At 34.2% G+C, this 17,425-nt stretch overlaps 1 protein-coding gene across 1 annotated transcript in view; it reads left to right on the forward strand.

Annotated features, from left to right (window-relative positions):
• NR3C2 (nuclear receptor subfamily 3 group C member 2) overlaps window positions 1-17,425 on the forward strand; it is a 367,948-nt gene that overhangs the window by 188,646 nt on the left and 161,877 nt on the right. Inside the window, 1 exon segment of the mRNA XM_044682206.1 lies at window positions 13,594-13,733. Coding sequence (XP_044538141.1) covers window positions 13,594-13,733 — 140 coding nt within the window.

Here is a 17,425-nt window from a genome sequence, read left to right on the forward strand (position 1 = left end):
TCAGTTAGTGTGATTTTATTATTAATGACTTTTTTACACTATCTTCACATTTTGAAAAGAAGAATAAATTTTGCTTATTCGCATAACTTCTTCATTCCCCCAGATCACATACTGCTCTCCTAGATTAGTGCAATGGTAGGCATTCTGTGAGTTGTTTGTTAGTTGATTGTAGGTATCAACCTTTTCCCCCATAGTAGGGAATATCTAAAGATGAAAGAGGGTGAAAATGTCCACCTTGCCAAACTAAACTCAAGGCAAAAATGCAATATTCTCGAATATTTTCATTTTATTAATCTTAGAAGCTCTTACAATATAAAAGATAGTTAATGTACAGTATTTATTCAGTCTTGAGGGTAGGTCAGAGAATCCTTAAGCTGGTAAAAGAGGTTTTGGAGAATTAGTGAAGGTGGACCTGAAGGGTAGAAATGTCTAAATTGAACAGATAAAGCAATAAAAGTCCATGTAACTTGGAGTCTCCCAAGCAGAAGTCCATGACTTAGTCTTGAGAATATAAGAATATAGTCAAATATTTGTACAACTTCTCTTTATCTTGGCTTCTCATCACATATCTATCAAGTTTATAGTAAAAATAGTAACAGGAAAACATCAAAGGAGTGACTGCACGTAACAATGCACCTTTCTTGCCCATATAAATATGATTAACACTGAAATGTATTCTATATGTATTTGTAACTACAAATAAAATAGGTACATATTAAAGCCCTTCTCTGTATAAAAGAATGTGTAATAGGCATTAGGGAAATACAAAGTTTACATAAGAAATAATCCTTGCCTTCAAGTAGCTTATGAAAGGGTAAGCCAGGTTATCATCAAAGATATGAAGGAATAATTTCCTTTCAAAACTAACTCTTTTCTTCCCTACCCATCTTCCAACCCCCTCCCAGGGTTGACAAGCAATTCAGTCTGGGTTATACATGTATTATCAGGCAAAACACATTTCCATTTTACTCATTTTTGTAAGTGATTAACAAAACCAAAACCCCAAGTCATGTACCCAAATAGTCTTGTGATAAATCATACATTAAAACCTGCATTTATACTCCCAACAATTTTTAGAAATTGTGTTAAAATGGTGGCTAAGTTTTCAGGTTGAGAAGAAATCAATGTATTCCTTTGTGATCCATAATTCAGGGAAACTTTGAAATTAATTAGAAGCATAACTTTAAGTTATAATGGTCAGAGGAAAAAAATGCTCCAGAATCTCAGATCTCCATTTTATATGGCAAATGGCATTGTAAACAAATAGTCATTGGAAAAATCTTAACAGACTTGAACACTGGTCTAATTCTGGCTAATATGATGACATTTTGAAAGTTTCAGAAAATGAATGACATAAGGGTGGTATGACTAGATGGTTCATTTGAAAAGAATCTGGGAATTTGGGTGGATTGCAAGTTCCTGAGTCTTCTACAACCACAAAGACTAATGCTATCTTAGGAAAAATTAAGAGAAATATAGTGACCAGCAGCACTGAGGCAATAATGCATTGTGCTCTGGTCCAAACACATCTAGATTTTAGCATTCAGTTTTTGGCAACAAGTTTGGGAAAGAGAATTGGGGAAGATAAGCTAGAGAATATCGACAAGGGCAATCAGAACAACTTCAAAAACATGCCATTGGAAGTTTAATGTCTAAGAATGTTTAATCTAAAGAACAAAGGACTTCTAGAAGGACATAATAGCTATCTTAACATACTTGAATGATTGCCATTTGTCATATGTGCTTGGCCCCAGAAGTTAGGACTACGTTTGGAAGTTGCAGAGAGGTAGATTTATTCTGGATATTTAGATATTAGGAAAATATCTTAACAACACTCTCCAAAGAGAAACACATTTCTTTAGGGGCTTTATTGGGTGCCCCTTCTATCCAAGCAAAGGTTGGATGATCATTTGTTGGGTATATTATAGAGGGAATTTCTTCAAGTATGGCTTAGACAAGATGGTTTCTGAGTTACCTTCTAGTTTAGTTTCTGTGGTCCTTTGAGTATAGTGACATATAGAAAATATAATTCTGTTTCTCTCTGTGTTGATTGGCTGGAAAATAAGTTAGATTGTTTGAAATCTTGTGTATGGTTTTGGTTACATGAAAAGAGCACGACTTGGAAACAGAGGACAGGAGGGATTAGGTGAGAGACTTCACTTAATTCACTTCTCTCTGTTATCTAAAAGGGAGATGATATTGAACTTGTTCTGCCTAATTTACACAATGATTGAGAGGATCAAACCTGATAATGTTTATAAAATTTTTTACCTGTAAAGAATAATATAAAGGATCTATTGCAATCTCCAGTTCGTATTTTCACTTATTACTCATAAGAATTCTGCATAGAGTTGAAATTTTAGTCCTTTTATGTACAACATTTAGAATATCAATTGACTCCTTTGTGAGAGCACTTGGTTTCTTGCTGATCATTTCTTTATTACTGGATAAAATAAATGGCTTCTTGAATAAAATTATTCTGAAAACTTTATCTTTAACATCTCTCTTTTAGGTAGTGCAACTAGTGAGATGTTGCAATTGACCTAAGGAATCCTTTCTCCTATATTTGGCTTCTTACATTATCAGATAATTTCATTAATTTTTAAATGAGTAGCCATTAATTAAATCTCCTTAATTTCACATTGATCATATTTTTTATCACCTTTTCACAAGGATAGATATCTCTCTTGCTGTCCCAACTCGATGTGTTCTTGTCCCCACAGAATTAGACAAACCTTGTTCTAGTCATAAAATCAAAACAGTGAAGTAAGAATCATGTTTTTCCTTTGGAATTCCTTTGGAATTATTTTTCCTATATCCTAAATTCTTTTGTAGCCAAAGTTTCCTTGTTCCCTTCTTTAAACTTTTTTTAGCAGTTTCCTTCCAATTCATGCCATTTTTAGATAACTCTTCTGACCAGACTTGTATATAACCACCTTCCCAGTAATCTGCTAAATCATTTGCCAGTTGTCTTTTTGAACACCATCTGTTCTTAACAGAAGTTACCCTAAAATACTTACCATATTCTGAAAGTTTTACTGATTTCAGTGACCTGATTTCTTTTTAACAGATTTATTTTTTCTCACCTTCCCTATTATCTGACTTGACATAGATGATCAATTCTCTTTAAACCTCTGTTCCTATTGCACTACTAATATACTACAATTTTCTTTTATCTATATCTGCCACACTGCTGCATTGCAGCTTTTGAGTTGACCCTACCTGTCCTAGTAAGAAATTATATGGGAGAGTCTTGTTTCCAGTAGGGTTTTGAGTTTCTCTTTTCTTGGACTGTCTCTTTATCTGCATTCTAGATTGACTCATTATCTTGTCCTGAGCCCCGGCTTCTCCAAGCTTTAAACCTAATTACTTACTTACCATTTTACCTTAAACTCCAGCCTCTGCATTCTGGATTCCATCTAGCTTTCAACTAAGTGCTTCATTTTACTGCTATAATTTGTCTTTCCCTAGCTCCTCATTATTTACTAGTGTGGAGCCCATGCTTTAACAGCAGCTTTCTTGTACTTCTTCTCAGGTCCAAGACATATTCTTCCATTCTTGACCAAGAAATAGCTCAGCTTTTCCATTTTACTTACTGCATCCTTAATCCACTTCTGTCCTGTGGGCTGGTGTAGTATAACCTTTAGTTGTCAAATTTTGTTTTTGTTGTTTTGTTTTTAAACATAAAGTGCTTTTATATTGTCCCATTTGATAGTATTTCAAAAAGAAACATTGCCTGTTGCTTAATTATCTTAATCACATAGCATTCAAATTAATTTAGAAAGTTTCTTATTTTGTTAAATAATTTCTCATAATAGAACATGATGTTTATATACATTCTTAGATTCTTTTTTCATGTTTTGCTGTTTGAATAATCATATTTCCTATCAGGAAGGTGATATTATGAAAACACATGTTGGACAGTGATAATAATAGTGGCATCTGAGTTTCTTCCTGCCATTCCTTTGGGAGTCATATGTAGCCCAGGCACACACCCCCAATTTCTCTGTTGTCTGACTTATATAAACTTTTATTGACATGTCTGGGAATCCCAGAATGGGATAGACCACACTGCTATTACTTAAACTCTGTCTTAAAGTTCCAGGATGAATCTTGATGTGTATTAGGGGATGGAGAAAATATAATCCTACTCCTCACTACTCTAATCCTTAGCCTCCATCTCAGTACTCCCCTTTAAACAAAGTCGATCAAAAAGAAATATTGACTTTTAAGAAAAACTGTTTACTAAATAATAAGGCAAGAGCAATAATAATCATAAAATTTACTCAATGAAAGACAAAGGCAAAAATAATGAAAACATAGCCTACCCTTAACTTCTATCATACTTTCTTACTAATATATGTAGTATCTGTGATGGAAAGTAAGCACATATTTATGGAAATATATCAGGTAAATACATGAATGGGAAAATTCATGAGCCAAGAGAACTCAACTCTGATCTTCATGTCTTAATGTTATTGGTCTCCAACCATGCAAAACTGCTTCTCTTCCAGATGTACCACTTCTGGTCCTCAAATAATGTCTTGCTGGACAAAGCTCTATTGCTCTTGAATCAGTTAAACAAGATGTGCTCTTTTAGGCCAATGCTACTCTTTACAAGGTGCTAAGAAAGCATTGTGCCGTATTAGCAAAAAAATTAATATTTCACTTATTCAGTTAAATATAGCTCCCTTGAGCCTAAGAAATGCAAAGCTCATTAGGTTGGCTCTATGGTTAATCCAGAGAATCCCACCCAGCTCTTCTTCACACAACAAAATTCTGCTTTTTCCATTGAGTTTATAACAAAACCAAATGTCTTTTCTAATCAGCATGCCTTACAGAAAAACTGATACAAACCTCATCTTTCTCTCTCTCTTTCTCTCTCTTAAACCAGAGGACAGTAGCAAGCAACTAGTCACTTCTAAGATGTTACCCCTCTTCTTGGCTGTAGTTGGTTCTAGAAAGCAATAAACTAGGACATAAACACAGGCTTCAGCTGTCCTCTTGTCAATATAGCAGCTAACCAAATCTTTCTTATCAGCCAAAGATGCAAAGCATTGTCTCTTTTCCAATCAGCAAGATCTCAGCATCATTGCTGTATAGACAGGCAGCTGTATAGCCATTTCTATTTGTTATTCCTTGTGATTCTTAGTCTCAACAGCTTTCTTGTCCTTCTCCCTCTCCCCCCTTTTTCTTCCTTACTTTTTCCTCCTATCCCTCATCCTTCTTTTATATCTTCTCTTCCAACTTCTTTTCTCCTTCCTTCTTCTCCATCCTTTCCTCTCTTATGCCACCCCCCCTTTCCATCTTCTCTGGCTTCTTATATTGCCCATTACCTCAAATCAGATCCTACCGGTGGTCATTAGTTCTCTTTACCGTATTATAAAGCAAAACTTTGATAAATCTAACTTTCTATCAAGAATGTATACAGTAACCTACTCTAAAACAAATTTAATATTAATTTTTATGTATCATAATTATTTTAATATAATTAGGACCTTAATAGTGACTTTCATTTTATTCCTCAGTATGCTTTTTAAATCCTCTCACTATATTTATTTGAGGGACATTTTTTTAATCTAGACCTCAGAACAGCCTGTGTCTCTACTCATTATTTTGTTCTTAAAGACTATGTTTCTTCTCAAGTTGATTTTTATCAGTTTTCCTTTACAAATTTGTTTTCCTGTGCCTTTCAGGCAACATTTTGCATACAAAAAAGGGGAGTACCTTACATTTGCAAAAAAACAACAACTCCCTCTTTTTTAATTTATTTTAATCTCCTTTACCATTTAGATGAAGATCAAATTTTGTTATTTTTTTCATAAACTTCAGTAAAAGATAGTTCTATTTTATCTGCTTCTGAATAATCTCTGGTTAACTTTCTGAAATGACTATTTCAAAAATGTTACATTTCTCACTTGATTAATATTTTTCAACATTTTCAAATAAAAGAATACTTTTCATATTAAAAATCATTGGAGTGCAGCATGGAAGTATCTTTGTTAGTATCCACTGGCAAACAATATTCATTGTCACAAAACTGCTTGAATTTATAACTTTCCTTTTTGTTCCCCAATCCTTATTATAATGAATGCTTTTTGTTATGTTATTTTCAACCTCCAGAGAAAGAACTGATAAAAAAGGTAGAAAAGGGAAGACATAATTATATATATATATGCATATATGCACACACACATATGTACATATCTTTTGTCAAATGATGCTTTCTCTAAAGAGGGAAGGAAGGGAAGAATGTGGGGGAGTTAACTGGTTATCTTAATATTACAAATGAATAAAAAATTTTAGAAGAAGAAAAAAAATTCTCTCTCCACATATACAGAAAGAAAAAAACACACAAAATTATGTAAAATCAAGCAAAGAAGAAAAAAAGTCCTCTTTTTTACATCCTGTCCCTTTCTTACCTTATATGTCTTAATACCCTTTATTTCTCCTCCAACTTGCTTAAATTCTAGCCATGATGCCTACAGTGCTCTTTAGAGGCTCCCCTATTTAGCTTTCAGAGGTTCCTTCAAAACTGTTCAAAGCCCATCTTGCTCTAGGATCTTTTCCTAATCTTGTAGCTTTTAGTATCTTCTTTTCTGAGATTACCTCCCCTCTATTCCGTATATAACTTATCTCATAACAGTTATTTCCGTGTTTGTCTCCCATGTTAAAATGTGAATTTCTTGAAGGCAGGGATTATTTTTGTCTCATTGTAAGTACTTAATACATGTTTGCTGTCAAATGAAAAAAATAAAATCAAAGCAATCGGCCAAAAATCTTTCTGAGATATAGAATGTTGTAGAAAATTATCAAATGGTATTGGTTAGAACTGCTAGCAATAAAGTTTCTAATATTAACTATTTTCCTCATTTTACTAGATAGATAGATAGATAGATAGATAGATAGATAGATAGATAGATAGACTTTTCTTTTACTCCCTGGTCATTTCTTATTACATTCACTAATCAATTAATAAATATTTATTATTGCCTACTCTATGTCAGATACTTTGCTAGAGGTACAAAAAATGGCAAAAGAGAGTCCCTGTTTTCAAGATACTCACAATCGAATCGGGGAAGACTATATGCAGACAAGATATAGAGAGAGAGATAGATAGATAGATAGATAGATAGATAGATAGATAGATAGATAGATAGATAGATAAATGGATGTATAAAATAACAAGGAAATAATTACAGAGGGAAGGCACTAGAATTAAAAACAGTTTTCGAAAGACATCTTAAAGAAGATGAGATTTTACCTGGGACTCAAAGGAAATTAAAAAAGCCAGTGGGGAAGATGATGGGGAAGGACATTCCAGCATGGGAGACAGGCAGAGAGAATGCTTGGAATAGAAAGATAGTGTCACTGAATGGAAGAGTAGATGGCAAGGAGTAAGGTTTAAGAAGACTGGAAAGGTAGTAGGGGACTACATTATGAAGGGCTTTGATTATAGTTGCCGTCCAAGTTTTCATCAAGCTCCCATTCTCACCTTTTTTACTCTCAGCAGGATATAGGGGATAGTAAAAAAAAATTCAAGAGGTAGAAACCTAGATTCCAGTAGCACTTCTGTTAGTGTCCGTAACCAAAGGTGGAGCATTCAGACTTTTTTGAGTCTCAGACACCTTTTCACTAAAATGGGGCAAAAACACCTAGAGTATCTCCCTAAAAAGTTTCTTTTGGGGTTCCAGTGAGATGATGGATATGTATTACTTTAAAGCCTTTTTAAATCTCCTAGGGATGATGGAAGCCATGTAAACTTGATCATTCTCAACTTCCCTGCTGATCATCTGTCTTACATAATAGCCTCTTATTTACCCATTTTAAAAGTATATCTTTGGGGGCAGCTGGGTAACTCAGTGGATTGAGAGCCAGGCCTAGAGATGGGAGGTCCTGGGTTCAAATCTGGCCTCAGACACTTCCCAGCCATGTGACTGTGGGCAAGTCAATTGATCCCCATTGCCAACCCTTACCACTCTTCTACCAAGGAGCCAATACACAGTATTGACTCCAAGAGGGAAGGTAATGGTTTAAAAAAAAAAAAGTATATCTTTGAAGGAAAATAGGTACACTTATAATTTGTTTATGGAGTTAGGAACTGGTCCAATTCATTCTGGAAGACAATTTGGAACTGTGCCCAAAGGGCTATAAAACTATTCATGCCCTTTGACCTAGGGCCCTCCAAAGAGATATAAGATCTGCCCTCCAAAGAGATATAAAAAAGGAATAATGTATGCAAAAATATTTATAGTCGCTCTTTTTGTGGTGACAATTATTGAAAATTGAGGGTATGCTTATCAAGTTGGAGAATGGCTTAAAAAGTTGTGGCAAATTAGACTCGAAACGACCACACCAACTATCAATAATATGGAAATGGGTCTTGATAGATGACACATGTTAAAACCAGTGGAAATGCGTGTTGGTTATGGGGGTGGTGGTGAAGGGGCGGGGGCGGGGTGAAGGGGAAAGTAAAAACATGAATCATGTAACCATGGAAAATTTTTCTAAAAAATAAAAAGATTTTAAAATTAAAAAAAAAGTTGTGGCAATATGATTTTGAAAGACTACTGTTGTACTATAATAAATAAGGAGGGGGTGGTTTCAGAAAAAAACAACTATTAGAAGACATATATATGTATGTGTGTATATATATATATATATATATATATTGATTCAAAGTGAAGTGACAGGAATCAGGAAATGATTGTGCAAAGCTATAATAATGATCAACTCTGAAAGATATGACTACTCTGATCAATATTATGATCCAAGACAATTCCAAAGGATTCATGATTAAAAAATGCTATCCGTCTCCAAAGAGAGAGCTGACGAACTCTCGGGGCAAACTAAAGTACAGTTTTCTTGCTTTTTTTTTTTGGCTTTATCTTTGGCAATATGGCCAATATAGAAATGTTTTGTATGATTTTACATGTATAATTGATATATTGCTTATCTTCTCAGTGGATTGGAGAGGGGACAAAAGTGAGGGAGAGAATTTAGAACTCAAAACATAAAAAGAAATGGATTTTTAAAAAATGGTGGTTGGTTGTTTTTAAGTATATCTGTGATTGTAATCCCTACCAGTGCCTTGTATATACCATGCACTCAATGTTTATAGAATGAATTATTTCATAGATAGTTACTCCTCTATTTCAATCTTTCTTTTATCCAATACTTTGCCAAAATTTCAATCAACTAATGCTTTAGAAAGATCAACAAATAATTTTATCTTTGAGTAAAGAATTTTTGTGACTATTAAATTAAGAAACCCTACTTAGTGTAGATTGGTATAGTTTCAAATGAAATCTAGTGTAGCTAGAAAACTTTGCTCCTGAAACTGGTGATCCAAATAATTCCTACCCAATTTGTTGTTATTTTTACCTTTGTTTTTAGTTCTAGTTTCAAAATATTTTGCTATCTTTAGACTATACTTCAAGAATAGGGAAGTGTTTTGGGTTTAGGGGAAAAAGTGGCTGTCGTTTGGAAGTAAATTGGATGCATTTAAGTAAAATCATGGACCTAGAAATTATATACCTCAAAGCTAGATAGTACTTTATTAAACAGTGCTTCTCTGCCAAATTTTATTAATGGCATAAACTGTTCTGAATTGTGGTTTTACAACTACTATATTAAGAAAGATGAAGAAGAATATCCTAGAGAGGAAATGACTAGTAATTGTTCTTTAAAATTTCAATTTCCTAGACTATTTATCTCTTTCAACTTAGTAAGAAAGTATCTTCCGTGCCTGCCAGATAACTTTAGGTGTGACTTTATTCATCCTACTGAGGTTATAACCTGTATTTAGGGCCTGTGCACATTATGAATCACTGTGAAAAAGGGAGAAGTCTGGTTATTTCAGACAAATTATCTGAAAGCCCAAAGGAATCACTTCGTATCAAGGAAAGACGCGTGCGTGTGTGTGTGTGTGTGTGTGTGTGTGTATGTATGTGTTTAAATAGCACATTCTAAGTAACAAAACAGTAAAATTAGAACTAATTATTATTTCACTTGCAATCAGTGTTGATGTAAGAAAGACCTACAACAGTAAAATCATAAGAAAATAGAAATAAATTGATGATTGTTGGAGAAAATAAAGAAAAATTATCAACTTTGAGGATTTAGGATATAACAGAATTAAACTGATCTTTTTTAAAAAATGCTGTCTTTCATAGACATAAACAAATTTGAAATAAAAAATAATTTTAGTTAACAATAGCCTTATACAAGAATTTGGTAATAACCTATAGTTATTTGAAGGCAAATTAGCATTTTTATAGTAAGTTTTGCTCCAGAGAAAGTAGTTACTTTCAGTTTATAATATTTTATTGTATATTTTCATTAAAATTTAAAATGTACTCTAGATAATACTTTGTTGTGAAATACCAAATTGTTTAAAATGTTCCTGCTTGTATCTATATCTTAAATGTGTTCTTTTCTCCAATATGAGAACAAGATATCACAAACAGATCATAAATTTTATGTAATACTTAATTTTTATGTGTAAAATATTCTTGAAAGACCTATGAATAATGTGTACAAAAGAAATGTCTAATGATAATAAATTTAAAACCTATTTTCCCTTAAATTTTAAACATTTAAAACAAATTTCCTATAATATATGCTTTTCTTAATTCATAAAGAACACCATATCTGACCTAGTAATAACAGATAATGTACTTTTGGGGTTTTTTTTGGAATGATGATGGGTTATAGTGAGCTATTCACACCCAGTTGCCTTGTCTCCCTTGCGAATAATGATTTATATTTGTAAGACAGCTGGTTGAGCTTTGGAATACAGTTTGTGGTCATAGAACAGAGTTTTTACAGTGCCAAGCTAAATAAACCATATGGGGATTGAACCTATAACCCTGGCCTCATTAGCACTGTCTGCCTTCTATAAACTTATGTTCTAATATAATGAGATTAGAAATGTGATTTCAAAGTAAAGAACCAAGCACTGCTCTTCTGTTGTTAGAAGTTATGAGTAAGCATGAGAGAGAAGTTCATGTGGTCTAATCCATTTGATTGGACAAGTATTCATGTTACCTATTTGTGTTTAATTCTTTGAATGCCACATAATGGGAGTCTCTTCAGTGTTTGTAAGTAAATTATTTAAAGCATATGTTTTTTATTCTTACAATATTTAAATATAAATCACATTCCATTATAATTATCCCAGTGAAACAACAAAATTATTCTAATGTAGTAAGATTTTTTTTGTTTAAGGATAGTAAAAACTGGTTTATTTCAGGGCCTGATATTCTCAAGTATCCAGGTCCAAAGTAAAAGACTGCTGAAAATAAGAAGTTTTAATTCAATACACCTACAAGGCACTGGGCAAGGTGCTAGAGATAAATGAAAAAAGACAATTTGCCTTTATGAAACTGACATTCTGTAGGTGTGACAAAATATATACAAGAAAGAGAATTTTGCTAGATAGAATATATTGAGAGCAAGAGGGGTCAGAAGGGATCTAGGAAGGTCTTCTGCAGCTAGAGAGTGAGAACACAGAAGGCTCAAAGGGAGAGTTAGCACCTGACTTGGGATTTGAAGGAAAAGGAAAAATCAAATCATTGGGCATTTGTTAGAGGAAACTCTCATTTTTGAAGGAATCAATAAATGTCTTTAGAAGGAGGTAGCACACGATGTCAGTCTTGAAGAGACAGAAGGATTTCAAATGAAAAAGAGCGAGAAGCTTCTATTCATTGGGCCCTAGAATGCAGAGGGTGTGAAAGGGAATAATGTGCACTTATGCTCCAAAATTAGACTAGAGCCATATTGCAAAGGGTTTTAAATGTCCAGCAGAACATTTTATGTTTTATCTGTTAGTGGAGAGCCAACTGCTGAAACTTCTTAAAGAGGAAAGTGATAAGACCAGCACCCTAGTAATTATCAGTTTGGCAACCATGATGATACTGGATCTTAGTGAGTGATGCTTGGGGATAAGAGATGTTGGGAAGGGAGTGAGCATTTACTATGATGTCTGCTATGTGCCAGGCACTATACTTAGGTCTTTACAAATATTATCTTATTTAAGAGTCTATTAAGAGACTCTTGTGGTACTCCGAGAGAGATGATGAGAACCTAAATAAGAATAGTGATGGCATGAGTAGAGGGAATGGATTGATATGTAAGAAGTTAATTAAGGGGCAGCTAGATGGCTCAGTGAATAGAGAGCCAGAACCAGAGATGGGACATCCTAGTTTCAAATCTGGGTTCAAACACTTCCTAGCTGTTTGATCCTGTCACTTAACCCCAATTGCCTAGCCCTTACCATTCTTATGAGTTCTAAGATAGAAGGTAAGGTGTTTTTTTTTAATTAAAAAAAGAAGTAAATTAGAAACTAATTAGGCTTGTTGTTAAAGAGTAGAGGAGATAGAATTGGCGAGTGAAAGTGAAGAGTGAAGGTAAACTCCAAGGTTGCAAATCAGGGTCCCTGGAAATAAAGCGATACTATTGACAGAAATTAGGTAAATGAGAAGGCAAGGGGAAAGGGAATGAGTTCTGTTTTAGTTATGTTGAAATGTCTCTGGGACATCCAATAGGCAATTAGAGACTAGAAACTAGAAACTCTTAGGAAAGAGATGAGTATCATATCCAGATTCATCTGCATAAGAAGGGAGACTTAAAGTATATCAACTGGCAAAGAAGATGAGCATGGGGGATTGTCTGTGGGAATGAGACTTGTGGGAGAAAGAGATTGAAGAATAGCCCGAGTTTGGAAGACATACAGAATACACAAACTAGAGTATTATGAAATAAGGCAAACTAGGTATGTCAAATCTGATTGTAGACAGTCTTTAAGTATCAGGCTAAAGCTTTTATTCTGCCAGCATTGAGAGGTCACTAAAGGATTTGGGGCAAATGATTGACAGAAGATTATTTTGGCATTTGAGTAAAGGATAAATTGAAAAAGAGAGAAATTAAAGGCAGTGAAATGAGTTAGGAGGCTCTTAAAACAACCTAGATAACAGAAATGGGAGCTTGAACTGTCAATAGCAGTGTGAATAGAAATAAATAGACAAATATAAGTAATATTGTGGTCATAGAATCAAAGGAATGAGATTTGATTCAATGAGAGTGGTGTTGAGTTTCTAAGCTGTGTGTCATCAACAGAAATAAGAAAGTTATGAGGAATCACCTGTGTGAGTTTAGTTTTACATATGAATTTGATCTGTCTACTGGAAATTCAGAAATTTTGCTTACAGTATACCTGTATAAAGTTACTTTGCAGGAGTACCACTTTGGGAAAATTTAATATTGTATATTTATTAAGCACAAAATCAATATAAACACATGAAATTTGTTGAGCAAAATCAGAAAACCTTAATTTTATCTACTTAATGCAATTATACAAATGACTAGTTCATTGGACAATAACATGCCAAAACTGTCTTGGGGCTTCCTAGACAAGGATACTGAATTGGTTTGCCATTTCCTTCTCCAGCTTCGTTTAAAGATGAAGAAACTAAGGCAAACAGGGTTAAGTGACTTTCCCAGGTTCACACAGGTAGTGATTGTCTTAATGATTTTCACAGGTATATCATGATGTTACATTTTATATAATTTCAAACTCGTTTTTTTTTCCAGTTCTTCTTTACGAAGTGTTTCGACTACATCCTCAAGACCTTCTAAAATATGTTTGGTGTGTGGGGACGAGGCTTCGGGATGTCATTATGGAGTGGTGACCTGTGGCAGCTGCAAAGTTTTCTTCAAAAGAGCAGTGGAAGGTAAATGTTCCTGTGGGTGTTCCTTTCTACTTATTTTTTCTCACGTGTAGTATATTTGTTCAGTAAATTCTTCAGCATTTTTAGAAAACCTTTAGAAATATTTTTGAAGTAACTTGTCATCCATGAATAGTCTTATCTGAAATCCACCTGGAGGTTTCCTATTGAATAATCCTTAAATAAAAGGCAAACTTTTAAACTATTAACTTTGATCAGCCAGTCAAAAATATTTCTTCTGGTTCATTCATACTTTTTGAAAGGGGGAAAAATGTCTTTCACTCTAAGTACATCTTAAATAAATGGAATATTATTTGAATATGACCCTACCTGTGATTACAGTCTCAGTGTTTTTTAGTCTTATAGTGTTTTAAAGCTGTTCTTTCTGTACTACAGCATCTATTTTAAAAGCTAGAGTTTGTTGTATTGAGTCAACAAACATATTCGCTAGTGTATCTACCACTTTCCTGAAGGGACGAGGAAAACATCTGAAGGACCAATGAAGGTGGAAAAGATTTTAGTTAGGTTTTTTAGAGGCAAATGAAAATGGATTATTAATGGTATTAAAGTCCATATTGCATTTAGTAGCTTAATAAATAGTTTGCAGTGCAGCTTAATTTCATGTTTATTTGAGCATAAATGTTTTCTTTTTTTCTTAGTTTTCTGGCAGTTTCTTCAAGGGCTGCCTCAGAAAAAATACCTGGTGAGAACTAACTCTGATGATGTTGATATTAATCTTATATTATAAATTTAGAATGAAAAGATACAGATAATAGGCTCATAGAATTAGAGATGGGATGGACCTTAGAGGTGATCTAATCTGTCATTTTACAGATGAAGAAACTAAGGTCCACAGAAATTGATAAGTTGCCCGTGGTCATGCAGTCAATGGTAAAGAAGAGATTCCAATGAAGGGTCTTTTGGATCCAAATCTAGCACTCTGTTCACAGTACTGAGCTGCTTACATAAAGAAAATTTAAATTTAAGGAGGAAGTAATTTTCCTCAAGAATCATAAGGCATCACTGTGTTGCCTTTTACTTAAACTCAAAATTAAACAAGTTCATTCTGTATAGCCTCTAAAGAGGCAACTCATTTCCCTGAGAAAAATCAAAACTCCAAAGGTCTTGATGTTCATCTCTGTAGAGAAGACATACTGTAATTGTACAGTTGTGGTTCTCCTAATCATATCACATATTTTCATGATGCTTTGTGATTCTTGAGGAAAATTTCTAAAGAAACTTTTCCCTTGTTTTGATGTTGAATTTTCTGTTGGACTCAATACAGGCATTTATGACTAAAGTGAAAAATACTGAGTTATTATTTCTTCCTTAGATTTAAATTTTCTTCATATACGCAGTCCCCCATTTATGAACAGGCTATACTCAAGAAACATTTTAACTTAGAAAAAATATTATACATGATTTCTGGGGATCATCTTCCAGATTACAAAAGTCTACATTTTCCTCATTATTTAATCAGTCAGCATTTAAGTGTTAAATATGTTCCATGGACTGGGGTTATAGACACAGAAGTTGTAATAGTTTCTACCCTCATGTATTATCATTCGGGATAACATAGCTCAATCACAGAGTCAGAAAGTATTATTAAGTGAATGCTATTGCCAGACACTGTGTGAAACATGGATACACGGAGAGAAAATGCTTATTACAGTCTTGTGGGGGAAACAAGTAAACCCTATGTACAAATGAGTATGTATAGAACATATTATTATTACCTTCTTCCCCCCCCCAGTTTTGTATATATTTATACATACATACATGCATATATATATGTATATGTATATGTATATGTATATGTATATATATATATATATATACACACATCACTTGACATTTCATCCTATACAGTTTGTCCCTGTTCCCTCTATGTAAACTTCTTCTATTGGTAATAAAAATTTTTAATATTTGCCAATATCTTCTTTTCTTCTTGGGATACAAATTGATTGAACTTATTGTGTCCCTTAAAGAAAAGAATTTTTTTCCTCCTCCCCCCATTCTCTTAATTACCTTATGTTGATTCTATTGAGTTCTGGGTTTGGATAGCAAACTCTCTGTTTAAGTCCGGGTTTTTTTGATGAATGTTTGGAAGTCCTCGATTTTATTGAATGACCATACTTTCCCCTGCAATAATATAGTTAGTTTTGCTGGATATTTGATTCTTGGTTGTAGACCCAGTTCTCTTGATTTCCGAAATATTGTGTTCCATGCCTTCTGGTCCTTCAATGTAGAGGCAGCCAGATCCTGTGTTATCCTAACTGTGGTTCCCTAATATTTGAATGACTTCTTTTTAGCAGCTTGTAATGTTTTTCCTTGGTCTGGTAGTTTTTGAATTTGGCTATAATATTCCTGGAAGTTGTCAGTTGTGGATTAAATGTAGGCGTCGATCTGTGGATTCTTTCTATTTTTACTTTTCCCTCTTGTTCAAGAATTTCTGGGCAATTTTCTCTGTTAATTTCTTGTAAGATGCTATCTAAACTTTTTCTTTTATCATGATGTTCTGGTAAACCAATAATTCTTAAGTTGTCTCTTCTAGCTCTGTTCTCCAGATCTTTGGTTGAATCAATGAGGTTTTTCATATTCTCCTCAAATTTTTCATTTTTAAAATTTTGTTTAATATATTCTTGCTGCCTTGTGAAGTCATTTGCTTCTAGTTGAGTTTTGTTTTTTAAAGACTGATTTTTATCTTTGGCTTTTTGGTCATCCTTCTTCTGGTCTGATTTTCTTTGTAGATCATGTTTTGCCTTCTTTGCTTCATTTTCAAACTGGCCGATTCTGGCTTTTAAGATTTTATTTTCTTGTTTTAGTTCATGTATTTCCTTTTTCACATTCTCTTCAGCCTCTCTTGCCTCTCTTGATTGCTTTTTGAGTTCCTGAAATTCTTGAGTTAATTGAATTTTGAGATCTTTCAAAGCCTGTGCCCAGTTTGCTGGAAATACTTCCTCTTCTTCTATTTCTATTTTATTTGCTCTCTTTTCACTTCCTTGAAAGAAGCTGTCAATTGTCATTTCTTTTCTCTTTTTCTATTGCTTACTCATGTTTTTTTCCTTCCTTGTTCTGCTAGTTTGAGCAGATGTATTTAATGATCTTTGATGAAAGATCTTCCCTCAGCTGGCAATGGAGGTTTGTAGTTACTTTCTCTGTCCTCTGAAGACTTCTTATCTGTCAAATTGTTGGGATTAATCCTGTATTGATTGGATTAATTTTACTGCTTAATCTGCCCTGAGGCTAAAACCTCCAGAGGAGGGGGAAAATGAACCCCCCCAAAAAAAAACCATGGGGGGGACAAGAAGGAGCATTTTTTGCTGAACTGAGCTCTCCAGCAGTGGGGTCCCCCTTCACTGTCCACTGTGTTTGATCTGGTTTTCTTCCTCTTGAAGCCCTGCATTCTCTCTCTTGGTATGAGGAAGCCAAACTGTCTGGGCTCTGGGGTTTGGCTCTCTCTAAGCCACCATCTTCTGGGCGTTTTTGCTGTGTTTCTCTGGTTTTCTCCTCCAGTCACCTCTCCAGTGTCTGTGTTTAACTCCCTGAGTTCTATGCAAGCAAGGCCCTCTCTCTGGACCAGTGCATCCACCCGCCCTGAGATTTCCCGGGCCACTGGAGACTCTGCACAACATGTGGGGGAGGCGTCCTGGGATTCCCCTTCTATGCCCTCAGACCAGACAGTTCAAGTATTGAAG

This window comes from Gracilinanus agilis, chromosome 6, assembly GCF_016433145.1.
Source record: "Gracilinanus agilis isolate LMUSP501 chromosome 6, AgileGrace, whole genome shotgun sequence".
In the NCBI taxonomy this organism is placed as follows: Eukaryota; Metazoa; Chordata; class Mammalia; order Didelphimorphia; family Didelphidae; genus Gracilinanus; species Gracilinanus agilis.